General features: G+C 39.0%; 1 protein-coding gene across 1 annotated transcript in view; it reads right to left on the reverse strand.

Moving 5' to 3' along the window:
- Positions 1-6,236: 6,236 nt before the first annotated feature.
- TEX14 (testis expressed 14, intercellular bridge forming factor) overlaps positions 6,237-19,536 on the reverse strand; it is a 165,828-nt gene continuing 152,528 nt past the window's right edge. Inside the window, exons 29-32 of the mRNA XM_069078160.1 lie at positions 14,759-14,857; positions 8,421-8,527; positions 7,153-7,210; positions 6,237-6,623 (exon numbers count right to left, since the gene is read on the reverse strand). Coding sequence (XP_068934261.1) covers positions 6,569-6,623; positions 7,153-7,210; positions 8,421-8,527; positions 14,759-14,857 — 319 coding nt within the window. The 3' untranslated portion in view covers positions 6,237-6,568. The remainder of the gene's footprint in view (positions 6,624-7,152; positions 7,211-8,420; positions 8,528-14,758; positions 14,858-19,536) is intronic.

A 19,536-nucleotide genomic window follows, 5' to 3' on the forward strand; every position in this document is an offset into this window, starting at 1 on the left:
GGGCCATGTGTCCTCAAAAGTCCTCACTAGGGTTCTCATAGTCACTTTTTCTTTGCCCAGTGGCAGTAAATGCAACATTGATGAACAGATGCACAGGTGAAAGGGAAACGACTCCTGGGTCACAGGCATCATGTATCAGTACTTGGTAGACTTGAACCGAAGGTGAGCCTTCTGGATGCAATCACCAACATCAGGGGAAGAGCAAAGCAGAGTGATTAGACTCTGGGGCCAGCCATCTCCTCCCCTACCTTTACACATGACAGTGGACTGAGAGAGGCCTTGGGTTTTAATCACAGCTCTGCCACTTACTAGCTATGTGACCCTGGGCAAGTCCTTAACCTCTCTGGGCTTCAGTTCCTCTGTAAAACGAAGAAATACTAAATAACCTCTTGGGTTCTTTGTAGTTCTAAAACGATGATAACCTGTAAGCCAATAATAACATTAGCTTACATCTCTTTATTGGCGCCATAGCCTACTGGGAAGAGTCTAGGCTTAGAACCAGGAAAACCTGAGTTCAAGCCTTGCCTCTGCCATGTTTTGCCTGTGTGACCCTGAACAAATCACTTAACCTTAGTGCTCTGAGCAGCTCTAAGGCTTGAAATCACAGAGAAGATGCTGACCAGCACTGGTAGAAGGATTTTCCTTACCAGAGTTCCCAATTCCACTAAAATCACTGATCCAATCTCTCTCTTTATCTGAGTTTATGTGGTTCCCAGTAACCCTGTGAGTCTGAAGCATTAAGTATAATTTCACTGCTTTACACATGAGGAAGCCAGAAAACTAAGCCCCAGATAAGGAAATAACCTGCTCATGTTCACCCAGCTAATATGTCAGTATTAGGGGTTGCAAAGGATCCCAGATGCATCTAGTCCAACCTGTCCCTGATCAAGGCAACAAGCCTGTACCTTGGCAACATCTTTGGCCAACAGATAAGGCAAATCCAGCCTTCACCTGGTGCTCTCTGGTCACCCACTGTCACAAATGGGCACAGCCAATTTCACTCTGAGACTGCTCTAATTGGTAACAAGTTTTTTTCCCAGCAAAAACTTAAGTTTGTCTCTTTGCAAGTTCCATAGCGCCTGGTGCTGTTTTCTAGGGCCCAGTGCGGCCCCCACTTCAACAGGACAGCTCTTTAAACCCTTGCAGACAGCTCTCTTGTCCTTCTTTCCCTGTGGCATGATTTCAGGGTGCTTCACTATCCTGGCTGCACAATATAAATCTTGCCAATGGCCTTCCTAAAATCCTAGAATGTGTCCAGAAGTCAAACATAATATACCTACTCTGTGCCAAGCACTGTGCTCAACACTGGGGGGATACAAAAAAAAAGGCAAAAACAATCCTTGCCATCAAGGAGCTCAGTCTAATGGGGAAGACAACATGTAAACAGCTATGTACAAACAAGATAGAGGAAAAACTGGAGATAATCACAAGAGGGAAGGAGGTAGTATTTTTTTTTTTTTGCTTTTTTGGAGGGCAACTGGGGTTAAGTGACTTGCCGAAGGTCACACAGCTAGTTTTTGTGTTAAGTGTCTGAGGCTGAATTTGAAGTCAGGTCCTCCTGACTCCAGGGCTGGTACTGTATTCACTGTGCCACCTAGCCACCCCCAGGAAGGAGGCAGTATTAAGGGAGACTATGAAAGATGCTTTTTTTTTTTTTTAAGTTTTTTGTTTTGTTTTACATCACAGTTTTTCTCAGTATCTTCCGCATCTAAGGGAGCCATTCCATTATTTTGGAGGGCATTTGGGTTTAAGTGACTTGCCCAAGGTCACATGGCTAGTAACTGTTGTGTCTGAGGCTGGATATGAACTCAGGTCCTCCTAACTCCAGCGCCAGTGCTCTATTCACTGCACTACCTAGCCGCCCCCACTTACTCTTTTTTTTCCCCCTTTTTAGAGGGCAATTGGGGTTAAGTAACTTGCCCAAGGTTACATGGCTAGTTTTTGTGTGTGTGGGTGTTAAGTGTCTGAGGCCGGAACCGAACTCGGGTCCTCCTGACTTCGGGGCTGGTGCTTTACTCACTGCACCAAGCCGCCCCCTAACACTTTCTTATAGCACAAGTAATACTCCATTACATTCATGTATCATTATTTTTTTGGCCATTCCCCAAACAGAGGGAGTCTGCTTTGCTTTCAGTTCTTTGCTATCGCAAAAAGTACTGCTCTCTACATTTCAGTGTATATGGGGATTTTTTCTTATCAATGGGGGCATAGGCCTAACAATGGACTCTCTGGGTCAGACTATGGACATTTTAGTCACTTTATTTGCTAATTCCAAATTCTTTTCCAAAATAATTATTCTGATCTGCAATTTCACTAACAATGCACTAGTACCTTCCCACAACCCCTTCAACACTGACTATTCCCATCTTCTGTCATCTATGCCAGTTTGCTGGGTGACAGAAAAAATCTCAGGGCTGTTTTGATTTATATTTCTTAGTGATCTGGATCATTCTTTTATATAGTTAACAATAATTGAAATTCTTTTGAGAACTATCTGTTCATATTCTTTGACTACTTATCTTTTGAGTCTTAGATATCTATGTAGATTATCTTTCTATACATCTTAATTTTATATCTTTGATACCAAACTCTTATCAGAAACTGGGTACAAAGATTTTTCAGTAAAGTATTCTTAGAGAAGGTTGAATTTTAGCTGATAATCAAAGGAAGCTAAATAACTAAACATAATACTACAGATGGAGTCTGACTGGGGCAGAGTATAGTGGGATTATTACCCGTCTAATCCTGGGCACTATGTTTCTCTTAATACAGGATAGCCTACAATTGTATTAGATTTTTTGAATGACATGTCTCACTGTTGACTCCATTGTAGCCCATTAAAACTTCCAGATATTTTCCACACAAACTTCTACTAGGGGTGGGGAGCCTGCAGCCTCAAGGCCTTAATAAAAGGATTTGTTCCATAAAATCTGGATTTAGTCAAAGGGCCAAACTTGAGGACCTAGAGGGCCGCATGTGACCTCAAGGCCATAGGTTCCCCACCCCTGGCTCTGGTCCCTCCTATTTGTGAAGTTTACTTTTTGGAGGCTGGCATAAAATTTCTTATTTACATTTCATTTTATCCTATTCAGTTGGGTCCATCGTTCTCACTTTTTGAGAACACCTATTTCAACATCCTCACTTTCTAGATGAAGAGAATGGGGCCCCGAGAATGACTCACCTAAATTCACCCATCTTTTCAGTTCTGAACTTGGGTCCTCTGTTAGCTACCCTTGACAGTTTCTCATCCATCTGTGTAATTTTGACAAGCATAGCATCTATGCTTTTATACAGCTTATCTAGTTAATTGATTTTAAAAGGTTGAATAGCACAGGGCCAAGAGTTACAACTGGGATCCAAACTCAAGTTTGACTCTGTCACTGTGTTATTGTTTTCAATTTGTTTTTTGTCATTTTCATCCCATTACCCAAACTTAATATTTATTGCTAACATTTATATAACACTTACTATGTGCCAGGCACTGTGCTAAGTGCTTAACAAACACTGTTTCATTAGATCCTCACAACACCCTTGGGAAGGAGGTGCTATTATCCCCATTTTACAGTTGAGGAAACTGAGGTAAACAGGTTAAATGATTTGTCCAATGGTGTCACATAACTAGTGTCTGTGAGAGGATTTGAACTCTTCCTTACTCCAAGCCCAAAGCTTTATATACTTCACCACCCTCCTTCCCCCTAATGATCCCTTAATTTTCTTACTAAAACTCTCATATCCATCTCTTCCCCATAGTTGGGAGTCACAAACTTCATGTAGGGGCAGGAAGAGGAAGGGATGTGAAAAGAAAAGTCCACACTGGGAGAGGTGGAGGAAAGACTTCAGAAACAACATAGTTGGAACAGAAAGGAAAGGTTGGTTCTGTCCCAACCAATGACTAACTCCCCAGGAGAGAAGGGAGTAGGGAGGCAGGAGGCTGGTTAGGTAGCTCTGTTCAGGGAGAGAAGGGAGACCCGGTGCCCAGAGTAGTCAAGGGAAGGGTTGTAGAAATTCCCAATTATTGATAATCCTTATCCTGACATCTCTATCCTTATACCTCACCATTCCAGATAGCCTGGTACATAATATGGAAAGGTGAGGGGAAAGGGAAGGGGGGAAGAAGACCTTTGTCTTTGTTAGAAGAAGTAAGAGTATGGCTTCCTTAACAGATTTGATGGGTAGGTGGGTTGTAGTGCCATCCTCAGGAGGGTGGTGGGGGATTTCTGGCTCCTAAAATGGCTGACCTTAATGATAACTTTATCCCTATACATAACCTCAACCTCAGATGTCAGAACTAAGAATCTTGGGCAAAAGTTGCAAAGAGGTAGTAATCTTGGTAAAATTCCTTACCATGAGAGTTGCTGAATAGGCTTCTTTGAAAGACCAAAGATTCCCTTCATTGGCTAAAGTATCACTTTCTTGGTATGTAGTTGAGAGGATTCTTTCAGGTGTGGGTCGGACTAGCTGGCCAATGAGGTCCCTTGAAACTCTTGAACAATACGGGTTCTATCCTTTGGAATATTCTTTACTACATATACAAAATAGGTTTCTTGTCTTGTTGTTAATGTGTAAATTATTCTTTGGGCTCTACTTCCTTCACTCCCCCTCCTTGTTCAAGGAGTAGCTTGCAGGGCTCAGCCCTTGTCTATGAGGTGATAAACCTCCAAGTCATGGCTCAGAAGGGGCAGACCTGGAAAGGTTTCTGACAATCCTCAGTTAAGGATTTCTGTCCTTTCTGAAAGAGCCCATTAGCATTCCAGCCAAAAAGAACTCTGTAATAACACCTTTAAGCTAAAAGCACAAGTTAACATCTAGTTGAGTTTGAGCCTAGAAGAAGGTAGACTACACTTGCTCACTGAAGATGGAGTCCAAAGAGTCCATCAGATCAATACCTTATACTGAACCCTGTGAGAAGCTAACAACCATTATCAATGCCACATCCACATGAGCTTTGTGAGGACTCTCCTGAGACACTGTAGTCCTGGAGTTGTAAATTGCCTGGGCTGCATGTGTCATGAGACAATATGTTCCAATGTTTTAGGGCTGGTCATGGTACCTATTGATTTTGTATTTGAGTAATTTCCTTCGCTAAATGGTAACTGAGACAATTGGATGATTGTTAGTGGAAGCACTCATGGGCTAGTGTGGGGAGGATGGCCCTCGGGGTTACCCCTACCTGGAGCTAGCCAGCACCTCCATGGAGATGCAAACTTCCAGTGACAGATGGTTGTCCTTAGAGGGGATGTTGCACCTCTTTTACAATATTTTCTGCTTTGTCTTTTTGTTACTAGTACACATCTATCTCTTTTGAAAACTTCTCTTTCTGTGAACTTGTTGCGATCAGGGACTATGTTTTCTACTTTGTCTCCCCCATGATGTTGCAGAAGATTCATCAATGTAAGAATGAATGGCCACGAGGCAAAACATTTTGGGGGGTTCCATAAGTACCTGTTGATTGATTCATTTCTTTAGCTGTTATTCCAGTAACACAACTGTATAACATTACTTCCATAAAAATCTGTTATTTTGTACTCTCATAGCTGCCTCTTTGTAGCATCCAAACTCTGGAAATTCCATAGATCTGTCCACCTTCACAACTCAGTTGTTCTAAGTGAAGTCCCACCACTCTTTCATCAAGACAGATATCAGGTGGTTATCTAGTCAGTGATGTTGACAGCTTGTATTCAAACATAAAGAAGAAGCAAGTCAATACTATCCTCTAATAACATGTACCCAGGCTAACCTCCCAGAAGAGTGAATTACAATACGATGGAGATGTTAGCCTTGTCCTACATATCATTCATAAGCTCATTCCTTTGACATCAAATATGAGCAATACAGTGCTGAAATATGTAGTGATTCACTGAATTTCCTTTTGAGGGGCTTGTACCCTTCCCTGTGATACTTCTGTCACATCCCCATACTCCAGGCTGCATATGGATAACATTAAGCCTCTTTCCTTGTTAAGTGGGTACCAACCAGAACTTGAGACAAGCAGTGTGAGGATATGAGCAATAACTCAAAACAAAGGCAATGTTTCAATTATAAAATGCTGATTCTCATTTTCTATGTGAGAAAGTGACCAAATATTATCTTCACTTGATAATCTCCCAAAATACAAACTGAAGGGTTTTCTTTGTGTTGGAATCCCTGAAAAGTCCAGGTGTCCCCTCTTTGGTATCTGGAGTAACTAGAATAAGCAGGCATAGCATCGTACACAATTGAAACCAGACAGGTCTAACAAGGAACATTTATTGCATATCAACCAACAAATGTTTGATTCATCCCACCATAATAAAGCCAGGAGCTACTGGCCAGGCACAGCATTGAATTTACAGACCCATGAGAAAACTTTTATACTCCAAACTCTCTTTCACTAGTAAACTGAGACCAAAGAACAAGGCTCTATGCACCAGCAAATGGATTCAGGCACATCCCTCATGTTTGTTATTATAGCGAAGAGAGAGATCCAAGCACCACCAACTGCAAGAGGATTTGATGAGGGTCATAGGGATCGTGGCCAGTGAGAAGCAAGGAAGGTGCAACAGGGAGAACACAAAAACATACTGGAAACTCATCTACTATCTAATTCAGATTCGTCTGAGTTGCTCTGATCCAGAACGATTATCCTATTTCATTTTTTAAAGGAGAGAAGAGAAAAAAATAATTACTTTAAAATAACTTACAAATGGAATATTTTTATTCACTTGAGATAAAGAGATGTACATTATTAGGGAAACTTGTGTGGTAGGCACTCTGTCTTGTCCTGTGGAGAACACTAACAGAGAACTACAATTAAAATCACTCTCAGGGGTGGCTAGGTGGCACAGTGAATAGAGCACTGGCCCTGGAGTCAGGAGGACCTGAGTTCAAATCTGACCTCAGACAGTTGACACACTTACTAGCTGTGTGACCTTGGGTAAGTCACTTAACCCCAATTGCCCTCCAAAAAGCAACTAAATAAATAAATAAAATCACTCTGTGATTCATTCAACTCAAAACTGTCAGTTTTCATTTTCATCAGCCCTCACCACAGAAACTTTAAATATAATACAATGCTGGAATTCCCACCTGCATGTAGGTAATTTTTGATATTTTTTGTAATGCTGTGTGAAACTCGGGGAGCTTAACATATGAATGCATCTGACACCAAAATACCTGGATGGCTGGGTCCAACCGAGGCAATGCCACAAACCAGGTTTCAGTTCTTCCCTATCTGGAACAAACAAACCACAAGTAAATTAGCAGGTAATCCCAGAGAAAGCCCCTCAGTATCTTTATATTCAACTTTATATTCAATATTGGGCACTGGCAACTCAACCTCTCTAGTTTTGAGTCAGATTGTTCAGTCTGTAGTTGGTACTATGCAGGGTTCTCTCCCTACCCCCAGAGAAATAATTCATTTTAGAACTAGAGGGAATGGATTTTAGTCCTTAATTTTTATGTCTATTTATGGCTGTTGCATGATATTTTTAAAAGGCAAAACATTTCTCATATGATGCAAACTGGATCTGTATGTATTCACTGAGAAAACATGATAGAAAACTGCTATGAATTCAATATAACTTTTAAGTGAATTTGCATTTTATTAATTTCAATAGCAGTTCTACACTTCAGAAAAACTGTAACACTTACATATTTGAGTCATATCATTTATTCAGTCAACAGAAGGTTTGTTTGTTTATTGATTACACCAATTCATGTAATGAGATAGATCTCCTACAAAAACTCTTCTGTGCTCCCTGGGGTATTTGAAGCTCACAGATTGTGGGACCCAATATACTAATGCATAAACCAAATCCAGGCAGGCCATTCTTGTTAAAGTTAAGACTCATTAAAATGCTGGTCAGGTCTCTATCCTGCACAGTACCTATTAATCCCTTTGTAGGAGTACTGGGTTATAAGGTATCAGTTAATGCCATGGTGGCCTGAAAAAAATGAACCTACTTCCCACCAAAAAGTTAATCTGCTGCCAGGGAGGAATCTCTGTATAGGAAGGAGTCATTTGTGAATGGTGTCACAGGCATACAAAGCTTTCTAAACCAGTTTTAAAGTCAAAGTTAGTTGAAGACTTTCCTGTAACATGTGCCCCCATTTTAATTCCATAATCAGCTGTTTTGACTTTGCAACCCTTTTATGAGTTGCCAGACCACCAAAAAATAAAGCTTTGTGTTCTGTCAACTGTCCTTATCCAGATGCAAAAACAAACTCATGATTTTGGACTGAAAGCTTACTTTAGAAGCAAAACTGGGTGTTAATGACAAGCCTTTACCATAAACTAGAGGGAAAATAACAAAAGCAACATAAATGAGTTTGGTTACTGACAGGTAACCACTTCTGAATAAACTCTGTACTCTTTAAGACACAGACCTGCAGAATAAATACACTATAGATCCATTAAATAGGACCTATTAAATGAAAAATACCTTCAGGGCTCCCAGGAAAGCTGTCTGTTTTCCTTCTTTCTGCCTTGGTCCCTTCTTCCCCCTTTTTCTTCTTTCTACCAACTTCTTGAGCTGTTATACTTGTCTCCCTTCAACAAGAATTTTGATATCACACCATGAGGAGAGGGGCCAGAAGAGCAGTATCCAAAGGGCAAAGTATATAATATAAGGTGGGAGCCAGTTTCTTGTTCACAACCTCATGTTATAATACTTAAGACTTATTCCTAAGATTCTTTCTAAAGTGAAACAGCTACAGATTAGCATGATCAAGTAGGAATACTCTATGGGTTAAGAAGATAATTGAAATTTTAAGGGATCAAAGAATCGTGATTTGGAGCTTAGAAGGGTCTTTGGACTCATTTTATTCAACAATGTCATTTGACAGATGAAGAAACTGAGGTCCAGAGAGACTGACCTGCCCAATGTCACACAGGTATAACTGTGGTAGGTAGGATTTTAACCCAGGTCCTCTGACTAAAAATCTAGTCTTTCCACTGTACCTTACTGCCTACTTCAACTTCAACTAATAAATAATTTACATTTCTATAGTTCTTTAAGGTTCGTGATTACCTTTCCTTATAACAGCTTGGAGAGGTATTTAATGCAAGTATTACTGGCCCTATTTTACAAATGAGAAAACTAAAGTCCTGAGAAAGAGATGAATTTGACTATCATCACAGAATTATTAAGTTTTAGAGCTAGGATTTGAACCTTTGAATATATGCTTCTAAAATCTGAGCTTATCAGAGGTTCCAGATAGCCATGTAGATTTCTCTATTTTCAGCTGAAAAAATTTTGTTGGTATCTTTTGCTTTAACATCACCTTAATTTCTAAATATATCCCTTTTCCCATCCCTACCCAGAGAACTGTCCTTTGTAACAAATAAAAAAAGAGGAAAAAAAGGTAGTTCAGCAAAACTAATCAACACATCAACCAAACCTGACAGTATATTAAATGTTCTTACAATCACAGTCTCCCACCTCAGTTAAGTATGGGAAGGAGGTACATTTTCTTATCTCTCTTCCTTAGAAGCAAGCTTGGTCATTATAATTACACAGCACTGATTTTTTTGTTTTTCCATTGCTCTTTTTTCCATTATTTTTATTGCGTACTGTTTTCTTGGTTCTGCTTACTTCATTTTTTTGCATCAGATAATTTAAGTTCTTCCATTCCTATCTATATTTTTCATATGCATTGTTTCTTATGGCACAATAATGTTCATAATATTCTACAATATATTTTATCTGTTACCCACATTTACAGATCTTGACTGTTTTCTAGTCTTTTCCTACTATAAACATTTTGGTATATACAGATTATTTCTTTCTATCTTTAAACTCCTTGGGGTATATGCCTAAAGGTACAATCTCAAGTAAAAAAAGTTATGTGCATTTTGATTTTATTATCTTTTGTTTTTACATCATTATTTCTGAATATATCCCTCTCCTACCAAGAGCCATCCCTTGTAAGTACGATGGGAAGTTGGCTAGGGGATCCAGGCCTGACTGAGTGAGCTCCCTAAGTCCATTTGACGAGATTGCAAAATGTAATGCTTAGGTAACAGGGATATAATAGTTAAAGTTTTTCCTCCATTCACATTTGAAGTGCCATTTGCACCTTATAAATGAAGTGGCAGGACTCTAAAGTGCAAGGGTAGGGTGCTGTCTTGGCCAGGTGTGTCCCTATTTGTGTATCTTTCTACTATCATATTCTAAAGTATGACTACTCTTCTCACAGATCTGGGGGAAGAGGCATTCCAGGTTTAGGGGAAGATAACAAATGTGTACTTTTAAAATTTGGACTCACCTGACATTTACGTACAGTCACAAAGATAATTTTGGTATTTTTGGTTAAGCTAATGTTTTTACTATGCCATTTCGGTAAATGGCTTTGCTTTGTATCCTTTGGGTAACTCCTGAAGGTAAATGCCTTGTGAGCTATTTTTTTTTTTTTGCCTTTTGGAGGGCAACTGGAGTTAAGTAACTTGCCCAAGGTTACATGGCTAGTTTTTTTGTGTGGATGTTAAGTGTCTGAGGTCACAACCGAACTTGGGTCCTCCTGACTCCAGGGCCAGCACTTTACTCATTACGCCACCTAGCCGCCCCTATAATTTTTTAAAAAGACATTTTTGTTGCTTTTTTTTTTTTTATCATTAACCTTTCCCCCTATATCCTTCCACCTTTCCTGCTCTAGAAAGCCACCCCTTATAACAAAAAATAACGAGGAAAAAAATGAGTAAAATCAATCAATAAACAGAAAAAAATCTTTTGTTATATGTAACATCCCACACCTGTGGATCCCCACTCTGCAGAGAAGCCAAGGAAGGCATCTTTTTTCTTCGTAGGTGCCAAGCATGATCATTGTAATATCATAATATTTAGTTTTCATTATTTTGTTGTGGTTCTTTACATTTTACACTTGTAGTCCATGTATCACTTTCCTTTTTTTTGTTTTTGCTTACTTCACTTTCCCTTAGGTCAAGTATTTCCATGCTTCTCTGTATTCATTGTTTTTGTTTCTTCTTAAAAACACTGAAAGTATTTCACTATGTTTAGATGCCACAATTTATTTAGCAGTCTTCAACAGGTGGGCATCTGCTTTGTTTCCATGTCTTTGCTACCATAAGAAGTGCTGTTATCAATATTGTGGTGTATGTGGAAGCCATTTTTTTCATCAATAATCTTGTTGGTGGAGTGGTGGTGGTACTGATATCCTAGTAGCACAATTTCTGGGCAAAGGATATCTGTCATTTTATCTGCATAATTGTAAGTAAGGTTAATTTTAGTGTAAGTAAGGGACTTTAGTGTGTGTAAAGTGAATTTTTGTTATTATTTCTTAGAGTTCAGTTTCCCAGGATCCACAATCATAACAATCTCTTGTTCCCAGGTGTTAGATATGAGTTTCCATAGTTATGGTTCAAAACATCTCCACCATGCTTGTGCAGCATTATATAATGATAAATAATATAAATATCCCACTGTGCACAGTGAGATACAGGGATAGGGTGATGTAAACTTGTGAGACTATTGCTGGCAATATGCCTTCTTTGTCTGTTGACCCTATAAAACAGGTGGTCAGTGAATGGGGAACCTTAGGAAGAACCTTAGGGTTGAATGCACAAATGCTGTGTGTGCCTTGATCTGCCACCATCAAGGCCTGGGGGGATTCTGTGTTTGCCTCAACTGGCCCCCATTGAAGCTTGAGGGGATTTAGGGGATGCACTAGTTGTGCCTGTCTCAACTGACCCTAGCCAGACGTAGGGGTAGTTGGCGCCCTTTCTCACTGGCCCCTGCAAGATGGATGATTAGGGAATGCTGTAGGAGTAGCAATCCTCTTTTGAGAAAACTAGACTAGAATAAAGTAAGATTATTAACTCCTTCTTAGTGTCTCTCCTGTCTGACCAGATCAAGAGTGAACCTGTAATAGCAGCCATCCTATCTGCTGTGTTTATTTGTCTTACAATAATTGATTCCAAACAGCTTTCCCAGGACGTCTGTACCAATTAGAGCACTGGCCCGAGAGCCACAAGGACCTGAGTTCAAATCCAGATTCTGACACTTACTAGCAATGTGACTCTGGACAAGTCACCTAACCCCAATTGCTTCACCTGTTTCACCAACAATGCATTAAAGTGCCTCTCTTTCTAGGACCCCTCAACCATTGACTGTTCCCATCTTTTTTCATTCTTTACCAATTCAATAGGTTTCAAGAGAAATTTCAGGGTTGCTCTGATCTGCATTTCAGTAACTATGAGTGATTTGGAACATTCTTTTCATATGGTTGTTAAAGAGTTTGCATTTCTTCTTTAGAGAACTATTTGTCTGGGCGGCTAGGTGGTGCAGGGAATGGAGCAGCGGCCCTGGAATAAGGAGGACCTGAGTTCAAATCTGGCCTCAGATACTTAACACAAAAACTAACCGTGTGACTTTGGATAAGTCATTTAACCCCACCTGCCCTCCCCCCTCCCCCCCAAAAGAGAGAACTATTTGTTTATATTCTCTGATCCATATTCTGTGACTCAGCTATTGTGGAATGGCTTTCGTTCCTATATATTTGCTAATTGTCTATCTCTCTTGGATATTAGACCCTCATTAGAGTTATTTGATTCAAATATATTTTCATAGATGCCAATTTCCTTTTTTTAATCTCAGATGAATTAATTTTGTTTGTGCAAAATCTTTTCAATTTTATATAATCAAAATTATCTAATTTTGTCTCTTGCATTTATCCCTTATTTGGTTAAGAATTCACCATGAGAAAAAATCTGGGTACCTTCTTTGTAATCTGAATGGCATAGCACTAAATCTGTAATCTAAGTTAGGTAGTGTGGTCAATTTTCATCATAGTAAGCAGCCCAATTTACCATAAGCACAGAATATCCTTCCATTTATTTAACTCATTCTTTAAAGAGTGTTTTCGATTGTACTTATCTAAGTCTTGTACAAGGCTTGGTAGACTGGCTCCCAGAGATTTTATGCATTTTGCAGTTATTTTGAATGACATTTTCCTTCTTCTCATTTCCTCCATGATTTTGTCATTGTTATGTAGAAATGTTAATTTTTATAGATTTATTTTCTATCTTGCATTTTAATAAAAACAATTAATGATCTCAATTTTCTTTACATAGTGATTTCTTTGGATAAATTCTCCAAACTAATTTGATAATGAAATACTTTTTAGGTTTAAATAAGCTGATGGCAGTCCTAACATGTTGACCACCATGGAGGAGATCATAATGATAAAGGAACAATGGGTCTCAACTATGGAAGGAAGGTCTGCCACTCTGAGGCCTGGGGACCTCAAACAGGATGGAAGCCACAGTATACTCTGGCTAAAATATGGCCCTATGTCAAGATTTCACTAAGCAGCTACTAAGTGGTTACTAATCAGCTACTGCTTTCCAACCATACCTTACCAACAAACATTTTGTCAGCCAATCTTCCTCCTTGTTTCTCTTCTTACTCTATTGTCCAGCTCTCCCTCTGACTGGCTAGTTGCACCCATGGCCTGCCCCTTTTCAGGGACCAGACTGAATACTGGCTGAATACAGAATGGAATTTTAGCCAATTGAATCTAGCATTAAAGTTTCCCACAGAATCCTTATTCGTTTCATACAAAATACCACAAAGGCTGGGAAATGCTGTTTCCCCTTTGCCTTCTCATAGAGATTATTTATAATTCTGTGCAAAATTTTAATTTTTAGAACTTTTCATCCCTTTTACCAAATCTATTTTATATATATAGACAGAATCACAGGATTTAGATCTGAAATGAGTCTTTGTAGCTCATCTAGTACAACCTCCTTCTTTAATTATAAAATTATACCTAGCTTTTCTCTGAGTCAAAAAGTCAAAGGTTTTAATAAATAGGTCTAACATTTCCTTCCTTCATCATTACATACTCCAGGATGACACATCATTTTTCTCCTAAGATCATTATCACTTCCACATCACTAACTAGTTATCCCTTTTTTATCAAAACAATACAAACATTTAATACTATCACTAATAAATACCACTATATATTTAAATATATATTATAAATACCACTATATATAGCACTTTCAACTTTTCAAAATCTTTTTATGCCTATTACTTCATTTTATTTTCATAATGGCTTTGGAAAGTGTGAGGAAGGGACAGCATGGTACAGCAAAAAGAATGCTACAGTGATCTGCAGTCAAATAACCCAGGTTCTCCTGTTGGTTCCACTACTAGGTATCTGGGCTAGATCACTTAATAGCATGAAAGGCTCTCCCTGTTCTAAATCTAGGGTCCCTAGGAAGGGGAGATGAGGACAGTCAGGCCCACTTCACAAGAAGTGAAGCACCTTGCCAGGATTATTTGTTAGTTGACAAACCAGGACCAGAACTCAACACCACAAACCTTTATTAAACATCTGATCTGTATGAGGCACTATGCTCAATGGGGAGGGTATAATGACAAAAAACCTAATTCTTATTCATGAGGAGCTCACATGACACAACAGATTATCTAGTCAAGAACATGGTATCAGAACTGCAAAATCTGGTACCAATAAAATCAGGATTCAGCACATTATTCAACTTCCAAACTTGCCCCATCCCATCCCAATCAAATCTCAAAGATATTCTTTTTCTAAATGGGAACTTTGAACATAATTTAATATGCTCATTTCTTCTTAACTTCTATAAAATCATTCTGGGGCTGACATCTGCTCAATGGCAATAATGCTACCTTATCACTAGACAAGTTTTCCAAAGATCCCAGATAACCTTAGGTGGAAAATGAAAATCAGAACCACTTAATAAATGAATAATCCCTTAGTAGGGAACAATAACCTTGCAGAGCTCTCTGTAAGACTTTCTTGAAGCTTCTTGTTCTTCTCAGATGGCTCGGATAGCCATCTTTCCAAGTCCTCATCCAGAGAAGAGTGAGCCCTGTCCAGAGACAAAATCACCAAGTTCAGGTTCAATGTTTATATTTCCTTCTGACTTTATATGGTTCAACTTATCACTTTATTGATGAAGTCATAGTCTAAGTCTATATAATTTTAGAGTTCAAAGAAAACTTAAGGGGTCTTAGAGCCATATTCCATATGCCATCCAGTACAGGGATCACTTCCACGTTATTCCTGGTAAGATGGCCATTACTCTCTGAATACCTCCCATGACAAGAAGTATCCTCATCAGTAAAATGGTGATAAGAGAAATAGTGAACACCAGATTTAGAGTCAAAAGACCTGGGTTCAAATCTTGGCTCCTGCTGTTTGTGATACTGGTAAGTCGTTTCCCCTCTCTGGGCCTCAGTTTCTAGATGGGTCATGAAGAAAATCTTCTAATAAAATAGTCTACAAGAGGTTTTGTTTTTATGATTTTAAAAGAAGAATAAAAAATGGAAAAGGAATACATTAGAAGGAAGAAGGAAGAGGAAAGGTAGAAAAAAATATCTTATACAGAATGTAAAAGTAGAAAACCAAAGGAGGAAGGGGTAGGGGCAAACTGGTCACCCTTGATCCTCATCTCATCTGAACTAGTCAAAGGAGGGAAGAAAATAAAGTTGGGTAAAGAAATATGTTTCATTCAAAAGAGAAACAGTAGACAGGAGTGAGGAGAATAAGAGGGAGAGCAGGTTACGGTGGGGACTAGTCCTAACCAAAACAAACTCTAATTAAGGTGGCTGGATCTTGAAGAGGGTGTAAAGCCAAGCACAAACAAATTTCCAGAGGACTACTGCTGTGACCAGCTTTCAAGGTTCTGATTACATAGTATATAGCAAACTCCCTATTCAATAACAAATCAGAGCAAAACATTCACAGAAAATCAAAGTACAGCATTCACAATGCTACAATTTATCACAGAAAATCAAAATACAGTATTCACCATATCACAACTCAATAATTTATCACTAAAATGGCCACAGAGTTTTCACCAAAGTGGTCACATAGTTTTCAACAAAGTACAATCATTTAGTAACTCAATCATTCAATCATCCTTAAGGAGGTTGGGTCACAAAGTACAAAAGTCAAAGTTCTCCACCCATGGAGTGCAATTAAGTTACAACTTCAACAGTCACTACTCAGTACCCTCTTAAGGGGTAGTGGAAAATACAAAAGTCATCTACCACTAGGTCACAAGTAAATTATAATTTCATCAGTCACTACCCAGTATCCTATTCATCAGTCACTACTCAGACAATTTCATCAGTCACTACTCAGTTAATTTTATCAGTCACTACTTTAATCAGTCAGTACCCATGGTGAGGTCTTTTCATCTTGACTTGGGGCAGGCTTTCAGCTCCCAGGGTTCCTCTTCCATGGTCCCAGGTCCCACCTGAATCTAACTAACTGCCACCTGAGTGCAAAAGCAGAGAGCTCCCAGCTCCTTGTCCAGCTCTCTGTGCAGTTCCTGCTCCACAATGGGGCTTACAGTGTCCAGGACATCTCAAATCCTTCACAGTCTCTGTTCCTGGGAAGACAAGGCTTAACAAAGCCACAAGAATATTCATCCACATTAACAAAGTCACAACAACATTTGTACAAAGTATCAGCACCATAGCCATGCTTCCTCAGTGTTCTGCAGCTCTGGCTGGCCCCTGGAAATCCTCAACAGCTCCAGCTGGCCCTCAGAAGTCTTCAGCATCATAAGCTCCATTCTCAAAATCAAAATCACTTTATCTAGCCTCCAGTCTAGAAATTCTGTCTCAGTTCTCAATTCTCATTCCTCTTCTCAGTTCTTCTCAATTCTCAGTTCAGTCTTCAGTCCAGCAGCAGCTGCCCTGCCTCCATGATGCTTACCCCAGGATATTCTGACTTTCCAGCTTGTGCTCTTCCTTATATACAGTTTTAACTTCTCCCTGTTCAGCCCCTTCTTATTACTTCAGCAACAGGGGTTCATACCTTCTGTTTCTTTAAAAGAGACTTAATTTGAAACTAGGTGCTAAATACCTCTTAGCTTAGCAATACAAAGGGATCTTCAAATTTCATGACTATTAAAGAAGGTTAAAAAAAATAAAGATAAGGGATTGTGACTAGGTTCCAGGTGAAGGAAAGAGAAGGGGGGCAAGGGAGGGGAAGTAGCCTGCAGCAAACCTATAACACTGGAGCTGAGCTCACCACTTCTCTCTTATCACTTTGCTCTTTTTTTTCTCACTCAGAGAAAAAAGGTATGAGAACAGGATGAAGGGAAATGCAGAGTTAAGTATCATAACTATGCGTGTGAATGTAATGAACTCATTCATAAAACACAAGAGGATAGTAGAATGTATTAGAAAGCAAAATCCAGTAAGTTATTTACAAGAAACACACTTGAAACAAAGATTCACACAGAGTTAAAATAAGAAGCCTGAGCAAAATCTAACATGTTTCAGCTGAAAAAATGACTAATACTTGATCAAGCTAATGACCAACCAGGATTCCAGAAGCATTATGATAATAGAGATGTGGGATATTACCCACCTTCTGAAAGAGAGTAGAGAATGAGATGTTCATTTTTGGACATGGCCCATGTGAGAATTTGTATTGCTTGACTATAAATATGTGTTATAAGAGTTTTGAAAAGCAAAAAAAAAAAAAAGATAAAGGGGCAGCTAGGTGGAGCATTGAGTAGAGCACTGGCCCTGGAGTCAGGAGGACCTGAGTTCAAATCTGATCTCAGATACTTAACACTTACTAGCCGTGTGACCTTGAACAAGTCACTTAATCCCAACTGCCCTCCAAAAAGAAAAAAAAAAGATAAAAAAAGAGTTTTGTTCTTCCTTTTTTTCAACGGGGTAGGAAGAAAGTGGAAGAAAGATAAAAACTTTTATCATCATTATAGCATAATGATAACTGATAGTTATATGATGCTTCAAGGTTTACAAAGTGCTTTCTATATATTAACTCATTTTACCCTCCCAACAATACAGTGAGGTCAGTACTACAGATATCATCACCATTTAATGGATAAGGATGCTGAGGTTCAGGATTATAGCCAAATTTCTTGTCTACAACACAAGAGTAAATAACAGTGCTTCTCCATGAGTATGTGCTCTAAGACTATACTCTGCTATGGCATATAAACACAAGTCCATTGCAAACAGCCCCAAATGGGGGCAGAATGGGCACTAGAGTCAAATCACAGAATGTCACAGCTCATTTAGCTCATTCCCCTCATGATACAGAAGGGGAAACTGAAGTTTAGAGAAGTGACTTGACATAACAAGAAAGTCATAGTGTTGAACCCAAGTCCTCTGACTCCCAGTTCAACAACTTTTCCATTATATCAGAGTAGGTTGAGATGTGTATTTTAAAGAGTCCTCAAAATAGTCTACATATTCAAAAATATCTTTGCTTTTGGCCTGTGAACTAGTACCTTCCATTTATTAACTTATTATATTCTAATCTGAATTATATTTATAACTACTGGCTACACCTGGGGAAGTTATTCCCTTCTCCTTTCATATGGGCAGAGTTCTCCTAGCAAATTCTTTAATTGTGTGAGTTCATTTCCCTTCCAGAGCACAGCTTTCCTTTAATCTACCTCTAGCCCCACCATAAAGGCAAGGAAAGTAAAAGCTGCCTACTTGCTCCCTTAGCTCACTATGGTTATTGGCTCACTTATTAGGAGTGGCTCCTCAAGAATGTTTTCTAGGTCTTTAAATCTGATTTATGGAATTTCAGTAATTTATATCTCCTCTCCTGGGTTTGTACCCTCTCCTTCCAACAGTATGTTATTCAAAAAAGCAGAATTGGCAAGAATTTAATATTTGGTTTCAATACACTTTCAAACACATAAAACATGCAACTAAACATACTATTTAAAGAGATAAAACTTCTAGATGCTCAGCCAAGAGGGGCTTTCTCTCTTTTTAGGAGGGATAAAAGCTCAAAGTAGATGAAAGAAGATAAGGAAGAAGTAGGTTTCTACTCTAGAAGAATACAGAGAAAATACTGTTAATCTCACCATGATCCGCCCCAATGCCTGGGCATAGCAGATTGATGCTGTCTCTGTACTGTCTCTTCTAGACTGACTGTGTCCCTAGTGCCTGTATAATCTCCCTCAAGAAATTAGAATCCCCTTAAAAGGTCTATATCTTAGCCATTTTTGTTTCTCTTAGCTAAGAAGACTAAATCACAGAATCTCAGAGTTTAAAGGGACCATGCAGGCAATTTAATTCTAACCTATACCTGAAAAAGGATTACTTTTATAACATATTCAATAAGTGGTAATTTAGCCTTTGCATAATGGCCTCCAGTGAGGCCCCCCCCCCATTTCCCCAAGCAACTTTTAGCAAAGTTCTAATTATCAGAGAGATTTCCCTTAAATCAAGCCAAAATTCACTTCTTTGCAACTTCCATCTACTGTTCCCAGTTCTGTTCTCGATTTTACAAAACAAAAATTAATCTTCCATGAGACAGTTTTTCAAATACTTGAAAACAGAAACTCACATTTCCATTAATTACATTCCAGGTTAAACACATCTAGTTTCTTCAACTACTCTCTCTCTTAACTCCAGGCCTGCTCAGTCTCTTCTGCTTTTATAGCCAAGTCCCCAGAAGAATGTCTTCACTCCCAGACTCCATATTCTTACCTCCCACACTCACTTCTCAGCCCCTAGCAATCTGACATCATTCTGCTGA

This window comes from Petaurus breviceps, unplaced genomic scaffold, assembly GCF_028583685.1.
Source record: "Petaurus breviceps papuanus isolate PSGF00001 unplaced genomic scaffold, PetGlider_PUasm1.0 91023, whole genome shotgun sequence".
Taxonomy (NCBI): domain Eukaryota; kingdom Metazoa; phylum Chordata; class Mammalia; order Diprotodontia; family Petauridae; genus Petaurus; species Petaurus breviceps.